The 17,827-nt window shown below is 38.8% G+C and overlaps 1 protein-coding gene across 1 annotated transcript in view; it reads right to left on the reverse strand.

Annotated features, from left to right (window-relative positions):
- Positions 1–17,827, reverse strand: part of TRPA1 (transient receptor potential cation channel subfamily A member 1) — a 77,570-nt gene that overhangs the window by 27,794 nt on the left and 31,949 nt on the right. Inside the window, exons 13-17 of the mRNA XM_003408220.3 lie at positions 10,189–10,303; positions 9,102–9,268; positions 7,310–7,403; positions 4,167–4,226; positions 3,360–3,458 (exon numbers count right to left, since the gene is read on the reverse strand). Of these exons, the coding sequence (XP_003408268.2) occupies positions 3,360–3,458; positions 4,167–4,226; positions 7,310–7,403; positions 9,102–9,268; positions 10,189–10,303 (535 nt within the window). The remainder of the gene's footprint in view (positions 1–3,359; positions 3,459–4,166; positions 4,227–7,309; positions 7,404–9,101; positions 9,269–10,188; positions 10,304–17,827) is intronic.

The following is a 17,827-nucleotide window of genomic DNA, read 5'->3' on the forward strand; positions in this document are numbered from 1 at the left end:
ATCTTTTCCTGTATTTCTACATATAAACATGTGTGTGCAGAAACTAATATATAAAAAAAATAGAAAATACACACATTTATTTTGCATTTGTTTTTAGTCCAATTATGTCTTCAACTTGCTTTTTTAAAAAATAGACCTTCTTTAGAGCAATTTTAGGTTTACAGAACAATTGTTGAGAAATGACAGAGTTCTAATACAGCCCCCTTCCCAGCTACACACTGTTTCTCCTATTATTACTGTCTCACATTGGTATGGTACATTTGTTACAATCAGTGAACTATTATTAATACATTATTATTAACTAAAGACCATAGTTTACATTAGGGTTCACTCTGTGTTATACAGTTCTGTGAGTTTTGATGAATGCATAATGTCATGTGTTCCATTACGGTATTATACAGAATAGTTTCATGGTCCTAAAAATGCTCTGTGCTCCACCTATTATTTATCCCTCCCCACCTCCCCCTGAACCCCTGGCATTCACTGATCTTTGTAATTGTCTCTACAGTTTCGTCTCTTCCAGAATGCCATATACTTGAAATCATACTGTATGCTTTCTTTTTCACTCAACAATTGTTGCTGCTTTGTGCCATCGAATTGATTCCAACTCATAGCTACCCCACGTACAACAGAATGAAACATTGCCCGGTCCTGCGCCATCCTCACAATCATTGCTATGTTTGAGCCCATTGTTCAGCTGCTGTGTCAATCCATCTTGTTGAGGGTCTCTCTTTTTTGCTGACCCTGTACTTTACCAAGCATGACGTTCTTCTCCAGGGACTGGTCCCGTCTCATAACATGTTTCAAGTACATGAACGGAAGTCTCATCATCCCTGCTTCTAAGGAGAATTCTGGCTGTACTTTTTCAAGACAGATTTGTTTGTCCTTCTAGTACTCCATGGTAAATTCAATATTCTTTGCCAACACCATAATCCAAAGGTATCAATTCTTCTTCAATCTTCCTTATTTATTGTCTAGCTTTTACACGCATATGGGGTTATTGAAAATACCACAGCTTGATTCAGGTGCACCTTAGTCTTCAAAGTGACGTCTTTGCTGTTTAACACTTTAAACCGTTTTGTGCCCAGCAGTACATATAGTGAGCATGAACTTTTGCAGCCTCTGGGGTTTGTTGGAAAGCTGCTATATCACTGATAATGTATGCCACTATGAGGCAGGTGCCTTTATGACTGTTTGAAACTGAAGAAAATGGTGTGTGCCACAAAGCACTACTTTTACAGGGTATTATATGACATGTCTTTTGGTAGGGAAAAAAAAAAGAAAATTTTAATTTGTTACACATATGTACCAGTAGACTCCAGAAGGAGCTCTGGGGTATAATTAGTGGTACTTTATATGTACCACTAAACACTTAGAGTAGGCTTGTAAGAGGGGGTATGAAAAAAAAATCCATATTACCTAACAAAAATTCAGACATGCCCAATGATTCAGCATGTGTCCGTTGATGGAAATACATGGTATCATCAAAAAACTCAAAGCAGAAAATAATTGGGTCACCAAATGATTCAAGAGGTCTTTTGCAGCAGATTTGCCCGTTTGATTCCTTGACTGCTGCTTCCATGGGCACTGATTGTGGACTCAAGTAAAGTGAAATCCTTGACAGCTTCAATCTTTTATTTATCATGATGTTGCTTACTGGTCTAGTTGTGAGGATTTTTGTTTTCCTGATGTTGAGGTGTAATCCATACTGAAGGCTGTGGTCTTTGATCTTCATCAGTAAGTGCTTCAAGTCCTCTTCGTTTTCAGCAAGCAAGGCTGTATCATCTGCATATTGTAGGTTGTTAGCGAGTCTTCCTCCAATCCTGATGCTGAATTCTTCTTCATATAATCCAGTTTCTCAGATTACTTGCTCAGCATACAGATTGAATAAGTATGGTGAAAGGACACAACAGTGATGCATACCTTTCCTGACTTTAAACCATGCAGTATCCCCTTCTGTTCCAACTACTGCTTCTTGATCTAAGTACAGGTTCTTCAAGAGCACAATTAAGTGTTCTGGGATTCTCATTCTTCACAATGTAACCATAATTTGTTATGATCCACGAAGCTGAATGCCCTTGCATAGTCAATAAAACACAGGTAAACATCTTTCTGGTATTCTCTGCTTTCAGCCAAGATTCAGCTAACATCACTAATGATATCTCTCCTTCCATGTCCTCTTCTGAATTCAGCTTGAATTTCTGGCAATTTCCTGTTGACATACTGCTGCAAACATTTTTGAATTATCTTCAGTAAAATTGTATTTGTGTGTGATATTAATGATATTATTCAATAATTTCCTGATTCTGTTGGATAACCTCTATTTGTAATGGGCACAAATATGGATCTCTTCTAGTTGATTGGCTAGAGGTCTTCCAAATTTCTTGGCATAGATGAGTGAGAGCTTCTAGCACATCTATTTGTTGAAACATCTCAACTGGTATTCTGTCAATTCTTGGAGCCTTGTTTTTCATCCATGCCTTCAGTGCAGCTTGGACTTCTTCCTTCAATATCATCATCAGTTCTTGACCATATGCTACCTCCTAAAATGGCTAAACGTCAACCAATTCTTTTTGGTACAGTGACTCTGTGTATTCCTTTTGTTATCTAGTGCTGCTATAACAGAAATACCACAAGCGGTTGGCTTTCACAAACAAAAATTTATTTTCCTCACAGTTTAGGAGGCTAGAAGTCTGAATTTAGGGTGCCAACTCGAGGGGAAGGCTTTCCCTCTCTGTCGGCTCTGGCAGAAGGTCCTTCTCTCTTCAGCTTGTTTCCTGGTTCTTTGGAGATCTCCATGTGGCTTGGCATTAATCTTCCCCCAACTCTGCTTCCTAGCTTGCTTATTGAATCTCTTTTAGATCTCAAAAGAGATGGACTCAAGACACACCCCATACTAATCCTGCCTCATTAACATAACAAAGACATTCCATTCCCAAATGGGATTATAACCATGGGCATTGAGGTCAGGATTTACAACACAAATTTTGGGGGGACATAATTCAATCCATAACCCTACATTTAAGGTGGACGGCGATGGGGGACAAGCACTAAACTATGGACTGTCAGCCCTGTACTGTTCCTGTTTTACATGGAAACTCAATTGAGGCAGGTCTGATGTGACCATTAGGACTGATGTGACAAAGAGTGTGGACTTTAGGAGGATCAAATACAGCCATTATAGAGAACGGTTGCTTTCTTTACTAAAGAATGAAGGGTTGAGCTACATGGCATACACAGACATACAGCTATAAAACTGGAAATTTCTCTAGGCCCCTTCCATCTCCATCAGCTTTGGGACTATGATACCAAAACTTTGCATGCAGAAACTACCTGGATACTGAAAACACTGGACTTACATTGAGTGTTGCAAGAGGCTCATATGTAACGTCCTTTACAGGAGTTATTTTTTTGGTGAGCTCTAGTGGACATTGGAGATATCTGAAATTATACTCGATCTGTAGAAGATATAAAGGTTTTAAAAATTATATTTAGTATAGACAGTAAAAGTTGTTCTTGGAAAACCAAATACACAAGCCTACAATTTTGTTGAAAATTAAGTGATTTAAATAAAGTTGAGCCATTTCATCTGGAGAAAAGTTAATTAAATTAAATTATTGCATATTTTAGTTTAAAAAAAAGAATACTGAAAAGCTGTTATTTCATTGCTTATTAACTCATAGCTATGGAAAAAGATGGATTCTCAAAAGAGCACATAGATCTTTTAGAATTATATTCTTCAGATGAAACAACCTAAGAAAATATAAAAACCAAAAAACCCATTGCCTTTGAGTGGATTCCGACTCATAGTGACCCTATACAACAGAGTAGAACTGCCTCATAGGGTTTGCAAGGAGCGACTGGTGGATTCGAACTGCTGACCATTTGGTTAGCAGCCAAACTCTCAACCATTGTGCCACCAGAGCTCCCTAAGAAGACAGAAAGATTAAAAATAACCCTGAATAATACTATTAAGGACAATTAAAATGCTGAGGGAAAACTAAATATCAAAGGGGAAAAATTCCCTCAGAAGTAGATAATATAATAACACAACAAATAAAACCAGGAATTACCATCTTTTGAAACTGAAACTATAGTAATATTATTTTTTAAATTCTTCAAAGAACTATGATAAACTTCAAACCACTACGATAAAATAAACTTACATGGTAGTCTCGACATGACTTGTCTTCAGTGGAGTGTAACATGCAGAAATCCAGAAGTACCTTTGGGACAGCATAAATCAGTTAAAATACTTGGGCCGGAGACTAAATATGACACAGGATATTGTCTATTTCTAAAATAACATGCAAAATGTCCCCTTTCCTTTACTTCTTTCAGCTCAGGGACAAATTATAATCCATGTGATGCAGGAACAAGGTTGAAAATAGCGTTACAATTAGCACTGCATGAGACAGAGGTACCAAGTGATTCAGAAAAAACCATGAGAATGAGAATAAAGCTGTATTTACTAAAATTTGGGTAACAGATTATTTTTGCCTCTGATTTGATATATTTTAGGGCTTCTAGAGAACACACAAGTATTAAGGATTCCTTTGCTAACCGTCTTAGGATGACAACTTACTGTCTCTAATCAAGACTTTTCAGCTTAGCACTGGGTTCTTTCTATGGGCTAAGTCCCATCTTTTGAATTGCTTGGACCTGGAGTACTGTGTTTGCTTCTGCATCACACTTGTAAGCAACAGTACAAAGCATGTGTCCAGAGCGGGGTGGACAAGATGGTAGGAAGAGATGTTGTAACAAGAAATATCTGAAGGTCCTCTAGATGTATACTCAGGAAGAGAACACTTATAGGAGCAATTGGGCCATCCCTAAGGCTTGTGGCGCCTTGGGCAAATATTTTGATGGAGATCCTGACTACATAAACATTTTCAGAAAGAAAATACCACACTAGCCATATGGCCCTCCTAGAACTGGGACTGGACACAAGCCCCAGAACAACCCCATCAATGCTTCTAGGAGCTCCTGGAGCATCAAAGGACCCTACTTACAAGATGAAGGGGTAGAGGGTTGGACAGTACCCTGAAGGGAAGAAACAGCAATCAGCCTCATCTGGTGGGTGCTGAGGCCCTGGTCCAGTTCCAGACACCATGGTAGGAACTCAGAAAGTTTTAAGGAAGACTGTGCTGGCAACTGAGCCAGCAGTATTGATGACATTAATAGGTATCATCAAATATTTGAAGGACTACTATGGAAAATAAAGACTAGTCAGTAGTGCTTTGCAAGGCAGAACCAGGGAGGCAGTTGTGATTTTATAGTTTGAGAACTTTGTCATAATCAGCACAGGTACAATAAACAATGGGTTGCCTCGGGGTGTTTTACAAAAGCAACTGAATGACTTATTTTCAGAAACGCTGTATAAGTAATTCAAATGAGGGTTGTGAGCCTAAACTGAAAGTCATCTAAGTTGCCTTATTTTACTGAAGAAATATTCATAACATTAAAGTAATACTAATCACTATAGAAACCTAACTAGAAAATATATAGTAGTATACAGAAGAAATGGAGCCCTCATGGTGCAGTGGTTAACTGTTTGGCTGCTAACCAAAAGGTCGGCAGTTTGAATCCACCAGCTACTCCTTGGAAGCCCTATGGGGCAGTTCTACTCTGTCTTACAGGGTCGCTATGAGTCAGAATTGACTCAATGGCAACAGATTATAAAGAAGAAAAGAAAATCATAATCCCACAACCAACGTAATTCTTGTTAACATTTTAGCATAATTTCTTCAGGTCTTTTTCTTATGTGAATATTTTTAACATATTTTTTCTATTATAAATAATGCGGCAGGGAACATCATTATATATAACTCTGCCTGTATGTCTGATTATTCATTAATGAATTTTCAACCCTTAATATTCATGTGCTTTTGTTGAGATACATGCACCTAAAAAGCTATCTGCATGCCGTCTCTGCACCAGACTGGACCCAGTTTCCACCAGACATCATAAAGAAAAAAAATGCACATAAAACAGCATATTATAAGTGCTTATTGAATAAATAAAAACAACGGTGCCAGTACTAATAGTTGTAGGAGTCGTAGCAGCAGTAGTAATCATAAAGCCGTTGCCATCAAGTTGATTCCGACTCAGAAGTAGCATCAAAATAGTCAGGGGTATGATGTGTGCCAACCATTATCCTGAACACTATATATTTTACGTCTAATTTTGTAACCACTTTGCAAGATTGTTATCAGCATCGCTGCTTTAGAGGTAAAGAAAATAGAAAATGAAGCTCAGAGAAGTAAAATGGCTTGGATAAAGTGGCCCAGCAAGAGGCACAGCCAAGATTAAATCCCATGGCTCGCAGGCTCCAAACATGGTGTTCTAATCTGTTTTTGAACATATGTCTCCCCTTGAATGTCCAGTCATTCCCTTTTCTTGGTCATTCTATGTCTGTCACAATCCTCAAATCTCAGCTTTCCCAGAGGGCCTTTTATCTGCATCCCTTTAACACTCATGTGCTCAGCTAAGTGTCTGCCTGGAAGGGGGTCAGGTGTATGTTTATTCTAGCACAGGGAGTCACATGTTCACATGCCTACAGACATGGGGCAGGTAATATAAGTGAATGAACCATGCCAAGTATAAGAGCTCCTTTCTACTGTTCTTGAAACATTGGTTCTCCTTGGGCTGGCTTTTACCTTTGCTCTTTTCATAGAGGCAGCTACAGAGAAATATCTCTCTATTATAAGAAAAGGAATTGCACCAGGATGACAATATGTGGCAACTAACGCTAAGCCTTAGAGCTGGGTATACAAAAGGCAGAGGTGGGGTGTGGCCATGGGAGAGTGCTCGCTCATCTTCAGGAAGCAGTTGCTTCTCAGATCCTTGACTTGTAAGAAGGTAGCCCCAGTCACTAGATATGATTTTTACAGGAAGCCAGATATCTGGATCCTAAGATAAGTGTCCTAGTTTTAAGTGTTAGCAATTAACACCAATTTGAAACAACAACAACACACCTATCAAAGAAAACATGCCCATAGGCTTCATTCAGCCAGCAGCCACCAGTCTGATCTCTGCTCTAGCCTTGGATAGTCTGAATAGGAAATCCATTTCCTATATTTTTTTTATATTCCACATAGCCACCAGTAGGATTCTTTAAACCAAATTAAAAAAAAAAAAAAACCAGATAGATCCTCGGTAAATACTTATTGGCTAACATCCCTTAAAGCCTATGGAAAACTAGAAACATTATGTCAAGACAGAAATTTAGTTTGTGATTACAACAATAAATTCTCACATATTATATGCCAGGCATGTACCTAGAAGAGATCTTGTTTGGAGAACTTACTTTCATGCATTCAGGGAGGTATTCCACCATTTCCGTGATGGGACATTTATTACTTTGAGAATAATGGCTAAAAGTCTTAAGGCATTCTTCCCATCTATTAAAAACAAACAAACACAAGTATTGATCTGTTCTGCACAATGATGAAGGTACCAGATAAACCTCAAGATTACATTTTCAGAAAAAACCTAAATTTTAGTTCACTTACAATGTAATGATCACACACTGGTTCCAACCAAGGTCAATCCATAAATGGGATCCTTGTTCATTACTGGACATTAGGAATACAGGCAAATTCCAGGATAGCTGTTATAATCACTGTTCTCTTTCCCTAAATGCCTTCCAAAGAAGGCAGGCTTTCGTCTTCTTTTCCTCTCGAAGTCATGAAATCGTATGTACTTTCAGAGCTGACTGTGTTGGGTAGAGATACCCACATTCACATACGTATTTCAGCAGCATTGTACTGTGCACATAATACTTAATACGTAATCAATGTGTGCATTATGCATGGAATTAAATGACAGAATAACATGTGTCATGTACATTAGTAAGGATAAACTCTGCCAGAACACTGAAGAGATTTCCCCTTCTTGTCATCCTTATTCAGTTGGATGGGATAAGAATGTGCCTACATTATTAAAAAGGGGATAAATCTGCAACAGGAAGCAAAGAAGAGCTTTTTTATCTCCAAGATCTTGTCTATGTGTTAGGAGGCTGGTTCTAAAAACAGCCAGACAAATTTTCCATTAACTCTGTCAGTAAAATCCATCTAGAATATCTGCACTATCGCCAGAGAACTTCTGGTTGCACACATGCATCAACTAGTGTTTCAAACTAATGATCAGCAGGGGTTTCTTGAGACTGCCCATGCTCAAAATGATACACCTAGGTTGTGAGGGTGTCCATCTCTCTGTCTTCTATTGGATGACGCTGGGCCCTTGCACTTATCTACCTGTGATTATATAGAAAACCTTGTGTATGAGAAGTGGGAAAAATTACCCTCCGGCTCTGTCATTAAAAATCCTTAGAGTATGGTTTAAAAACCAACAACCACGAAAGATCATGTGTTAAGAAAAATTTCATTAGATGGCACCAACATCCACTTTTAGGGTTTCTGTTGGCATAAGTTGTTGTTATTAGGTGCCGTCCAGTTGGTTCTGACTCATAGCAACCCTATGTACAACATTGCTCTGTCCTGCACCATCCTCACAATCGTTGCTATGTTTGAGCTCATTGTTGCAGCCACTGTGTCAATCCATCTCGTTGAGGGTCTTCCTCTTTTTCACTGACCATCTACTTTACCAAGCAGGGTGTTCTTCTCCAAGGACTGGTCCCTCCTGATAACATGTCCAAAGTACGTGAGATGAAGTCTTGCCATCCTTGCCTCTAAGGAGCGTTCTGGTTGTACTCCTTCTAAGACAGAGTGTGGGGCAATTTCAGGTAGGATGGGGCAGAATTTACTTAACAATGACCGTGGTGCGGGAGGTTATAGTGCACGAACTCCTGAGTCTCACAAAAGTGCTACCAAGGTTAATACTTCCCTCTCATGTATTTTTTTTTTTTTTTATGTATTGGAAATGAAAACCGAAGATCAAAGAGGTTAAGCAACTTGTCTGTTGTTACCCAAAATGTTAACTAAATCATTTATGTAAACAAATGGCATTTTTAAACCTATGATAAATTTTTAAATTTATGATAAAAATTATTCTTTTTTCTCTCTTTTATTTCCTGTGAGGTTGTGAACCATCACTCATGTCAGAAAATACTAATGATACTGGACAATAAGGCAGCATACCTTTTGTTCCTGATGGTGGTAAGAACCACCTCCTTCCTCCTATTGTGAATTGCAACATGCAAGAAGGAGGCATCCTGCTTGTTTAGGACGATTTCAGCATCGTAGCTCAGGAGAAGTGTAACGGCTTTGGCATGGCCTTCCCTTGCAGCGAAGTGAAGCGCAGTGTTCTTTTAGAGAGAACAGAACACAGAAAATGCAGTGACAATGGCTAACCATCGCTTGGTTACTTTACTGCCTTGTTTCATTGTTGAATTGTTTCAAAGAAAGCATTAGAAAAACTAACAATTTAATGCTGCATACACAAAATTGACAACTGGTGTTCAGAACCTGGATTCAAAATAATAAGCTTATAGTTCAAATATGGTGGTAAGTGGGGGGAAGAGGGCCTGTATGTGTGAATTTCCATGTTCAGTTTTGCTTTGTTTTTGCAGTGGGATGATTCTACAATGACAAAGGACATACTCTGGGGGTAGAGATGCTAGAGTGAACACAAAGAGAAGATTCCTGGGAGATTTATCATCTATTTTTTTTTTAGAGAAGAAGTTTCCAGATTAAAAAAAAAAGAGAGGGAGATTGTTATTAGGTTGCCAATTTTTAGTTTTGACACATAAGAACATTAAAAAAAAAAAAAAAAAAAAGCAACTATACTTTTCCATCTCCATCATTTCATGAAAGAACATACATTTCAATACTCTCACTCTCCTATAAAAGGGCATAATAGCAAAAGGAGGGACAGTTCTTCAAATCAAACACATATAGTTTCATTGAAAACTCATCCTGCCCTCTTCATCATTCTTAGATGGCCAGGGATAGCTGGAAGTTTTCTCACCAGTCTGCACAGGTCTGTGGATGGTCCTCTGCTAGACTGGCAAAGGGTTCTCGGCATGGGCCCAACCTTTGGAATTCTCCTTATTCTCTTCCCTGCTACTCATTCCCCATTCCAAGATTCTGGGTGTTAAGAACCCCCAAAATGGCTGGGAATGAGGCAGAGAAGGGAAGAGGGTATCTAAGAAGAAGTCTTTGTTACAATTCTGGAAGTTTGTTCTATGCTAGAATTTGGGGTCGATAGGAGGAACACAGTACATACCCCTTCTTCATCTAGCTGATCTGTGCACTTCAAGTTGGTATCAAGGATGACCTTCATGGTCTGAGTGTACCCGCCAATAGAAGCATGATGCAAAGCAGTCCAGCCATCGTGGTCACTGTGAAAGGGTTAAGGAAAGATGTTTGCATATGTACATACACTTTACAGACGGAAGATGGGAAGTGATGCCACTTGGCTCAGTAATCTGAAAGGCGGGTCTGATGACAAAAAAATAAAACGCATAATTGAGACCTAGCAATGAAATATTTATTAAAACCAAAACCAAACCAAACCTATTGCTGTCTGACCATTTCTAATAAATGAGCAATTTTCAAGCCCAATTGTCTTAAATGAGCTACCCGAGGTGTGTTTCAGACATATTTATTTAGTGGGTTAAAATATGAACATATGGAGGTGGGGCCAAGATGGTTGACTAGGTAGAAGCTACCGCGGATCCCTCTTGCAACAAACACTTGGAAAAACAATTGAATTGATCACACACATGACAATCTACGAACACTGACCATCAAACACAGATCTAAAGAATTGACCTGAGTGACAGGGGAGTGAAAAGTTGGGCCCTGAAGCAGCGACCACTTCCGGAACCAGCATCCCCCTCCACAGCCTTGAGCCCTTGCGGTTCCTTGGTGCCAAGTGGCGGGGCTGATTGCAGCTTACTGAGAAGGGGCAAGCACAGGACATAGCCCTAACCCCTAACCCCCTGGGGTAACCTCAGTAGAGACTCAGCCAGCACAAGCAGGCTGCACACTGACACAGCTAACGAGAGAATGAGCAACCACGGGGAAGCAGCGACTGTTTTCAGAGCCCGGAGCCAGTGTCCCAGTCAGAAAACCTTGGTGCCTGGCTTTGGACTAAGTGCAGAGGAGCTGAGCACGGCTTCCTGAGAGGGCGCAAGCACGGGACTCAGCCCTAGCACCCTGAAGTAACCTCGGGGGAAACCCAGCCAGTGCACATAGGCAGCACAACAACAGCGGCTGACAGGAGGAGAAATCACTGGGAAGCAGTGACTGGTTTTGAAGCCTGGAGTGCAGTGTCCCAGTCAGGAAACCTTGGTGCTGGGCTTTGGACTAGGAGCAGAGAAGCTGACCACCGCTTCTGAGACGACACAAGCATGGGATGCAGGCCTGACCCTCGGGGGCAATCTCGACCCAGCCAGTGCACACAGGCTACACACCGCCTCAGGAATCTCAGATAAAACAGTCATCACCAAGCAAGGTAAGTAACTTTGTCTATATTGCTGGGTGCTACTCTCTCCTATCTATCTGATCCCTCCCCTCCCTGCCCCAGGTGGCTTCATTAACATTGGAATTTCCTGGGCCAGGGAGTGAAGTGCTCTGTGGGTTTTTTTTTTTTTTTTTTTTTTCCTAACGCATGCTCCTGGCCTGAGAGAAGCAGCTACTAACAGCCCGGGGATGAAAAATCCTTCCCTGACTTCCCTAAACTGGAACAAAAATACAGAACCAGCTCCAGCCAAGCATACAAGATCCACAGTATTTGGCTTTCATCCCTATAGGGAACAAGGTGGCTATTATAATGCAAAGGCAAGTCTGATAGAGATCTGACTGTAATTGTTTTAGCAGAGCACTGGAAAGACAAGTTTTCCAGGTCTGATATCTCTACCTATTAAACAGAGTCCTCACTGATCCACAGCAGAGAAATGAGGGCTGAAGCTCCACCCAAACCACCTAGCCACCTGCCAAAGGGGTCTGAGGATACTGAGCCTATCAATCTTTAGAGGTACAAGCATTGGGTGCCTAAGGTACAGCTGCGGCAGAGCCCACCCACCAAAGTGCTTTAGGAATAGAGACACACCTACCTCACTGGCACGTCGGGGAAGGCTGTCAGCATCCTGCCTTCCTTGGAGTATGACCCCCTGCCACTACTAGAATCTGGTGCACACAACTATCACCACTACTACTCTAAGTTAATAGGTGACAGTCTACACCACACACTTGGTGACCCAAAATCAGAACACCTAAGCTGATTCTACTCAAGAATAGTGAATGGATTCTTAGGCTTACATATCTGGTAACAGCCCAAACCAGCTGGTAATAGGACATAAGTTATTCAAAGGCTACAACAATCAAGACAGCTCAATCTAGTAGCCCATCTGGGTATACTGAAACAAAACAAAACAAGATAAGACTCAGTGAGCAAATATAAATCATTACAATATCTTACAGATGGCTCGGAGACAGCAGTCGATATCAAACCACATAAAGAAGCAGACCATGATTGCTTCTACAAATCTTCAAATTAAAGAACCAAAATCTTTCCCAAATGAAGATACAATCCTGGAATTGCCAGATGCCGAATATAAAAAACTAATATACAGAACACTTCAAGACATCAGGGATGACCTCAGAAATGAAATAAAGCAATCTACAGAAAAAGCCAAGGAACACACTGATAAAGCTGTTGAAGAAATCAAAAAGATTATTCAAAAACATAGTGGAAAAATTAATAAGCTGCAAGAATCCATAGAGAGACCGTATTCAGAAATCCAAAAAATTAACAGTAAAATTACAGAATTAGACAACTCAATAGGAAGTCAGAGGAGCAGAATCAAGCAATTGGAATGCAGAGTGGGGGAGTTGGAAGATAAGGCAATTGACACCAATATAGTTGAAGAAAAATCAGATAAAAGAATTTAGAAAAATGAAGAAACCCTAAGAGTCATGTGGGACTCTATCAAGAAGAATAACTTGTGTGTGATTGGAGTCCCAGAACAGGGAGGGGTAACAGAAAATACAGACAGAATAGTTGAAGATCTGTTGGCAGAAAACTTCCCTGGCATTATGAAAGATGAAAGGACATCTATTCAAGATGCTCATCGAACCCCATATAAGATTGATCCAAAAAGAAAATCACCAAGGCATATTATCATCAAACTTGCCAAAACCAAAGATAAAGAGATAATTTTAAAAGCAGCCAGGGATAAAAGAAAAGTCACTTACAAAGGAGAATCAATAAGAATAAGTTCAGACTACTCAGCAGAAACCATACAGGCAAGAAGGCAATGGGAAGACAAATATAGACCACTGAAGGAGAAAAACTGCCAGCCAAGGATCATATATCCAGCAAAACTCTCTCTCAAATATGAAGGTGAAGTTAAAATATTTACAGATAAACACAAGCTTAGAGAATTTGCAAAAAACCAAACCAAAGCTACAAGAAATACTAAAGGAAATTGTTTGGTCAGAAAATCAATATCAGATACCAACACGAGGTCACAGAACAGAACATCCTGATATGAACTCAAATAGGGAAATCACAAAAACAAAGTAAGATTAATTTTGAAAAGAAAAAATGCTCAAAACCGGGAATCATTGAAGTCATTATGTAAAAGATTACAATAATAAAAAAAAAGGGACTAAATACAGGGGGCACAGATCTTCCATATGGAGAGGAAAACAAGGCAATATAGGACAATGCAAGTTAGGTTTTTACTTAGAAAAATAGGGGTACATATTAAGGTAACCACAAAGAGATCTAACAATTCCATAATTCAAAATAAAAACCAAGAAAAACATAACAACTCAGCAAACATAAAGTCAACCACTATGAAAATGAGGAACACACCATTTACAAAGAAAAACTTCTCAGCACAAAAAAGTGGAAAAATGAAATTGTCAACAACACACACAAAAAAGCATCAAAATGACAGCACTAAACGCATACTTAGCTATAATTACGCTGAATGTAAATGGACTAAATGCACCAATAAAGAGACAGAGAGTCTCACACTGGATAAAGAAACACGATCTGTCTATATGCTGCCTACAAGAGACACACCTTAGGCTTAGAGACACAAACAAACTAAAACTCAAAGGTTGGAAAAATATATATCAACCAAACAACAATCAAAAAAGAGCAGGAGTGGCAATATTAATTTCTGACAAAATAGACTTTAAAGTTAAATCCACCACAAAGGATAAAGAAAGACACTACATAATGATTAAAGGGACAATTTACCAGGAAGATATAACCATATTAAATATTTATGCACCCAATGGCAGGGCTGCAAGATACATAAAACAAACTTTAACAGAATTGAAAAGTGAGATAGACACTTCCACAGTTACATTAAGAGACTTCAACACATCACTTTCGGAGAAGGATAGGACTTCCAGTAAGACGCTCAATAGAGACACGGAAGACCTAATTGCTACAATCAACCAACTTGACCTCATAGACGTATACAGAACACTCCACCCAACAGCTGCAAAGTATACTCTTTTTTCTAGTGCACACGGAACATTCTCTAGGATAGATCACATATCGGGTCATAAAACAAACCTTTGTAGAATCCAAAACATCGAAATATTACAAAGCATCTTCTCAGACCACAAGGCCATAAAAGTAGAAATCGATAATAGAAAAATCAGGGAAAGAAATCAAATACTTGGAAACTGAACAATACCCTGCTCAGAAAAGACTGGGTTATAGAAGTCATTAAGGAGAGAATAAAGAAATTCACAGAATGCAATGGGAATGAAAACACTTCCTATCAAAACCTCTGGGACACAGCAAAAGCAGTGCTCAGAGGTCAATTTATATTGATAAATGCACACATACATAAAGAAGAAAGAGCCAAATCAGAGAACTGTCCCTACAACTTGAACAAATAGAAAGTGAGCAACAAAAGAATCTATCAGGCACCAGAAGAAAACAAATAATAAAAATTAGAGCTGAGCTAAATGAATTAGAGAACAGAAAAACAATTGAAAGAATTAACAAAGCCAAAAGCTGGTTCTTTGCAAAAAATTAACAAAATTGATAAACCATTGGCCAGGCTGACTAAAGAAATACAGGAAAGGAAACAAATAACCCGAATAAGAAACGAGATGGGCCATATCACAACAGACCCAACTGAAATTAAATGAATCATATCAGATTATTACGAAATATTGTACTCTAACAAATTTACAAACCTAGAAAAAATGGATGGATTCCTAGAAAAACACTACCTACCTGAACTAATACAATCAGAAGTAGAACAACTAAATAGACCCATAACAAAAAAAGAGATTGAAAAGGTAACCAAAAAACTTCCAACAAAAAAAAGCCCTGGCCCGGATGGCTTCACTGCAGAGTTCTACCAAACTTTCAGAGAAGAGTTAACACCACTACTACTAAAGGTATTTCAAAGCATAGAAAATGATGGAATACTACCTAACTCATTCTATGAAGCCAGCATATCCCTGATACCAAAACCAGCTAAAGACAGCACAAAAAAGAGAATATTACAGATTTTTTTTATATCCCTCATGAACATAGATGTAAAAATCCTCAACAAAATTCTAGCCAATAGAATTCAACAACATATCAAAAAAATAACCTACCACGACCAAGTGGGATTTATACCAGGTATTTTTTTTTTTTATGCAAGGTTGGTTCAACATTAGAAAAACCATTAATGTAATCCACCATATAAATAAAACAAAAGACAAAAACCACATGATCTTATCAATTGATGCAGAAAAGGCATTTGACAAAGTCTAACACCCATTCATGATAAGAACTCTCAGCAAAATAGGAATTGAAGGAAAATTCCTCAACATAATAAAGGGCATGTATACAAAGCCAAGAGCCAACATCATTCTGAATGGAGAGAGCCTGAAAGCATTTCCCTTGAGAAAGGGAACCAGACAAGGATGCCCTTTATCACCGCTCTTATTCAACATTGTGCTAGAGGTCCTAGCCAGAGCAATTAGGCTAGACAAAGAAATAAAGGGCATCTGAACTGACAAGGAAGAAGTAAAATTATCTCTATTTGCATATGACATGATCTTATACACAGAAAACCCTAAGGAATCCTCCAGAAAACTACTGAAACTAATAGAAGAGTTCAGCAGAGTCTCAGATTACAAGATAAACATACAAACATCACTTGGATTCCTCTACATCAACAAAAAGAACATCGAAGAGGAAATCACCAAATCAATACCATTCACAGTAACCCCCAAGAAGATAAAATACTTAGGAATAAATCTTACCAAAGATGTAAAAGACCTATACAAAGAAAACTACGAAGTACTAGTGCAAGAAACTGAAAGGGACCTACATAAGTGGAAAAACGTACCTTGCTCATGGATAGGAAGACTTAACATAGTAAAAATGTCTATTCTACCAAAAGCCATCTACACATACAATGCACTTCCAATCCAAACTCCAATGACATTTTTTAAAGTGATGGAGAAACAAATCACCAACTTCATATGGAAGGGAAAGAAGCCCCGGATAAGTAAAGCATTACTGAAAAAGAAGAAGAAAGTGGGAGGCCTCACTCTATCCGATTTTAGAACATATTATACAGCCACAGGAGTCAAAACAGCCTGGTATTGGTACAACAACAGGCACATGGACCAATGGAACAGAATTGAGAACCCAGATATAAATCCATTCTCATATGAGCAGCTGATATTTGACAAAGGTCCAGTGTCAGTTAATTGGGGAAAAGATAGCACAAATGGTGCTGGCATAACTGGATATCCATTTGCAAAAAAATGAAACATGACCCATACCTCACACCATGCACAAAAACTAACTCCAAGTGGATCAAAGACCTAAACATAAAGACTAAAACGATAAAGATCATGGAAGAAAAATTAGGGACAATGTTAGGAGCCCTATTACAAGGCATAAACAGAATACAAAACATTACTAAAAATGATGAAGAGAAACCAGATAACTGGGAGCTCCTAAAAATCAAACACCTATGCTCATCTAAAGACTTCACCAAAAGAGTAAAAAGACCACCTACAGTTTGGGAAAAAATTTTCAGCTATGACATCTCCAACGAGGAACTGATCTCTAAAATCTATATGATTCTGTCAAAACTCATCCACAAAAAGACAAACAACCCAATTAAAAGTTGGGCAAAGGATATGAACACGCACTTCACTAAAGAAGATATTCAGGCGGCTAACAGATACATGAGAAAATGCTCTCTATCATTAGCCATTAGAGAAACGCAAATTAAAACTACAATGAGATTCCATCTCACTCCAACAAGGCTGGCATTAATCCAAAAAATACAAAATAATAAATGTTGGAGAGGCTGTGGAGAGATTGAAACACTTATACACTGCTGGTGGGAATGTCAAATGGTACAACCATTTTGAAAATTGACTTGGCTCTTCCTTAAGAAGCTAGAAATCGAACTATTACACAATCCGGCAATCTCACTCCTTGGAATAGATCCTAGAGAAATAAGAGCCTTAACACGAACACATAAATGCACACCCACGTTCCCTGCAGCACTGTTTACAATGGCAAAAAGCTGGAAGCAACCAAGGTGTCCATCAACAGATAAATGGATAAATAAATTATGGTATATTCACACAATGGAATACTATGCATCGGTAAAAAACAGTGAGGAATCTGTGAAACATTTCATAACATGGAGGAATCTGGAAGGCATTATGCTGAGTGAAATTAGTCAGTTACAACAGGACAAATATTGTATAAGACCACTATTATAAGAACTTGAGAAATAGTTTAAACTGAGAACACATTCTTTTGTGGTTATGAGAGGGGGAGGGAAGGAGGGTGGGAGAAGGTTATTCACTGATTAGATAGTAGATAAGAACTACTTTAGGTGAAGGGAAGGACAACA

This window comes from Loxodonta africana, chromosome 14 (genome assembly GCF_030014295.1).
Source record: "Loxodonta africana isolate mLoxAfr1 chromosome 14, mLoxAfr1.hap2, whole genome shotgun sequence".
In the NCBI taxonomy this organism is placed as follows: domain Eukaryota; kingdom Metazoa; phylum Chordata; class Mammalia; order Proboscidea; family Elephantidae; genus Loxodonta; species Loxodonta africana.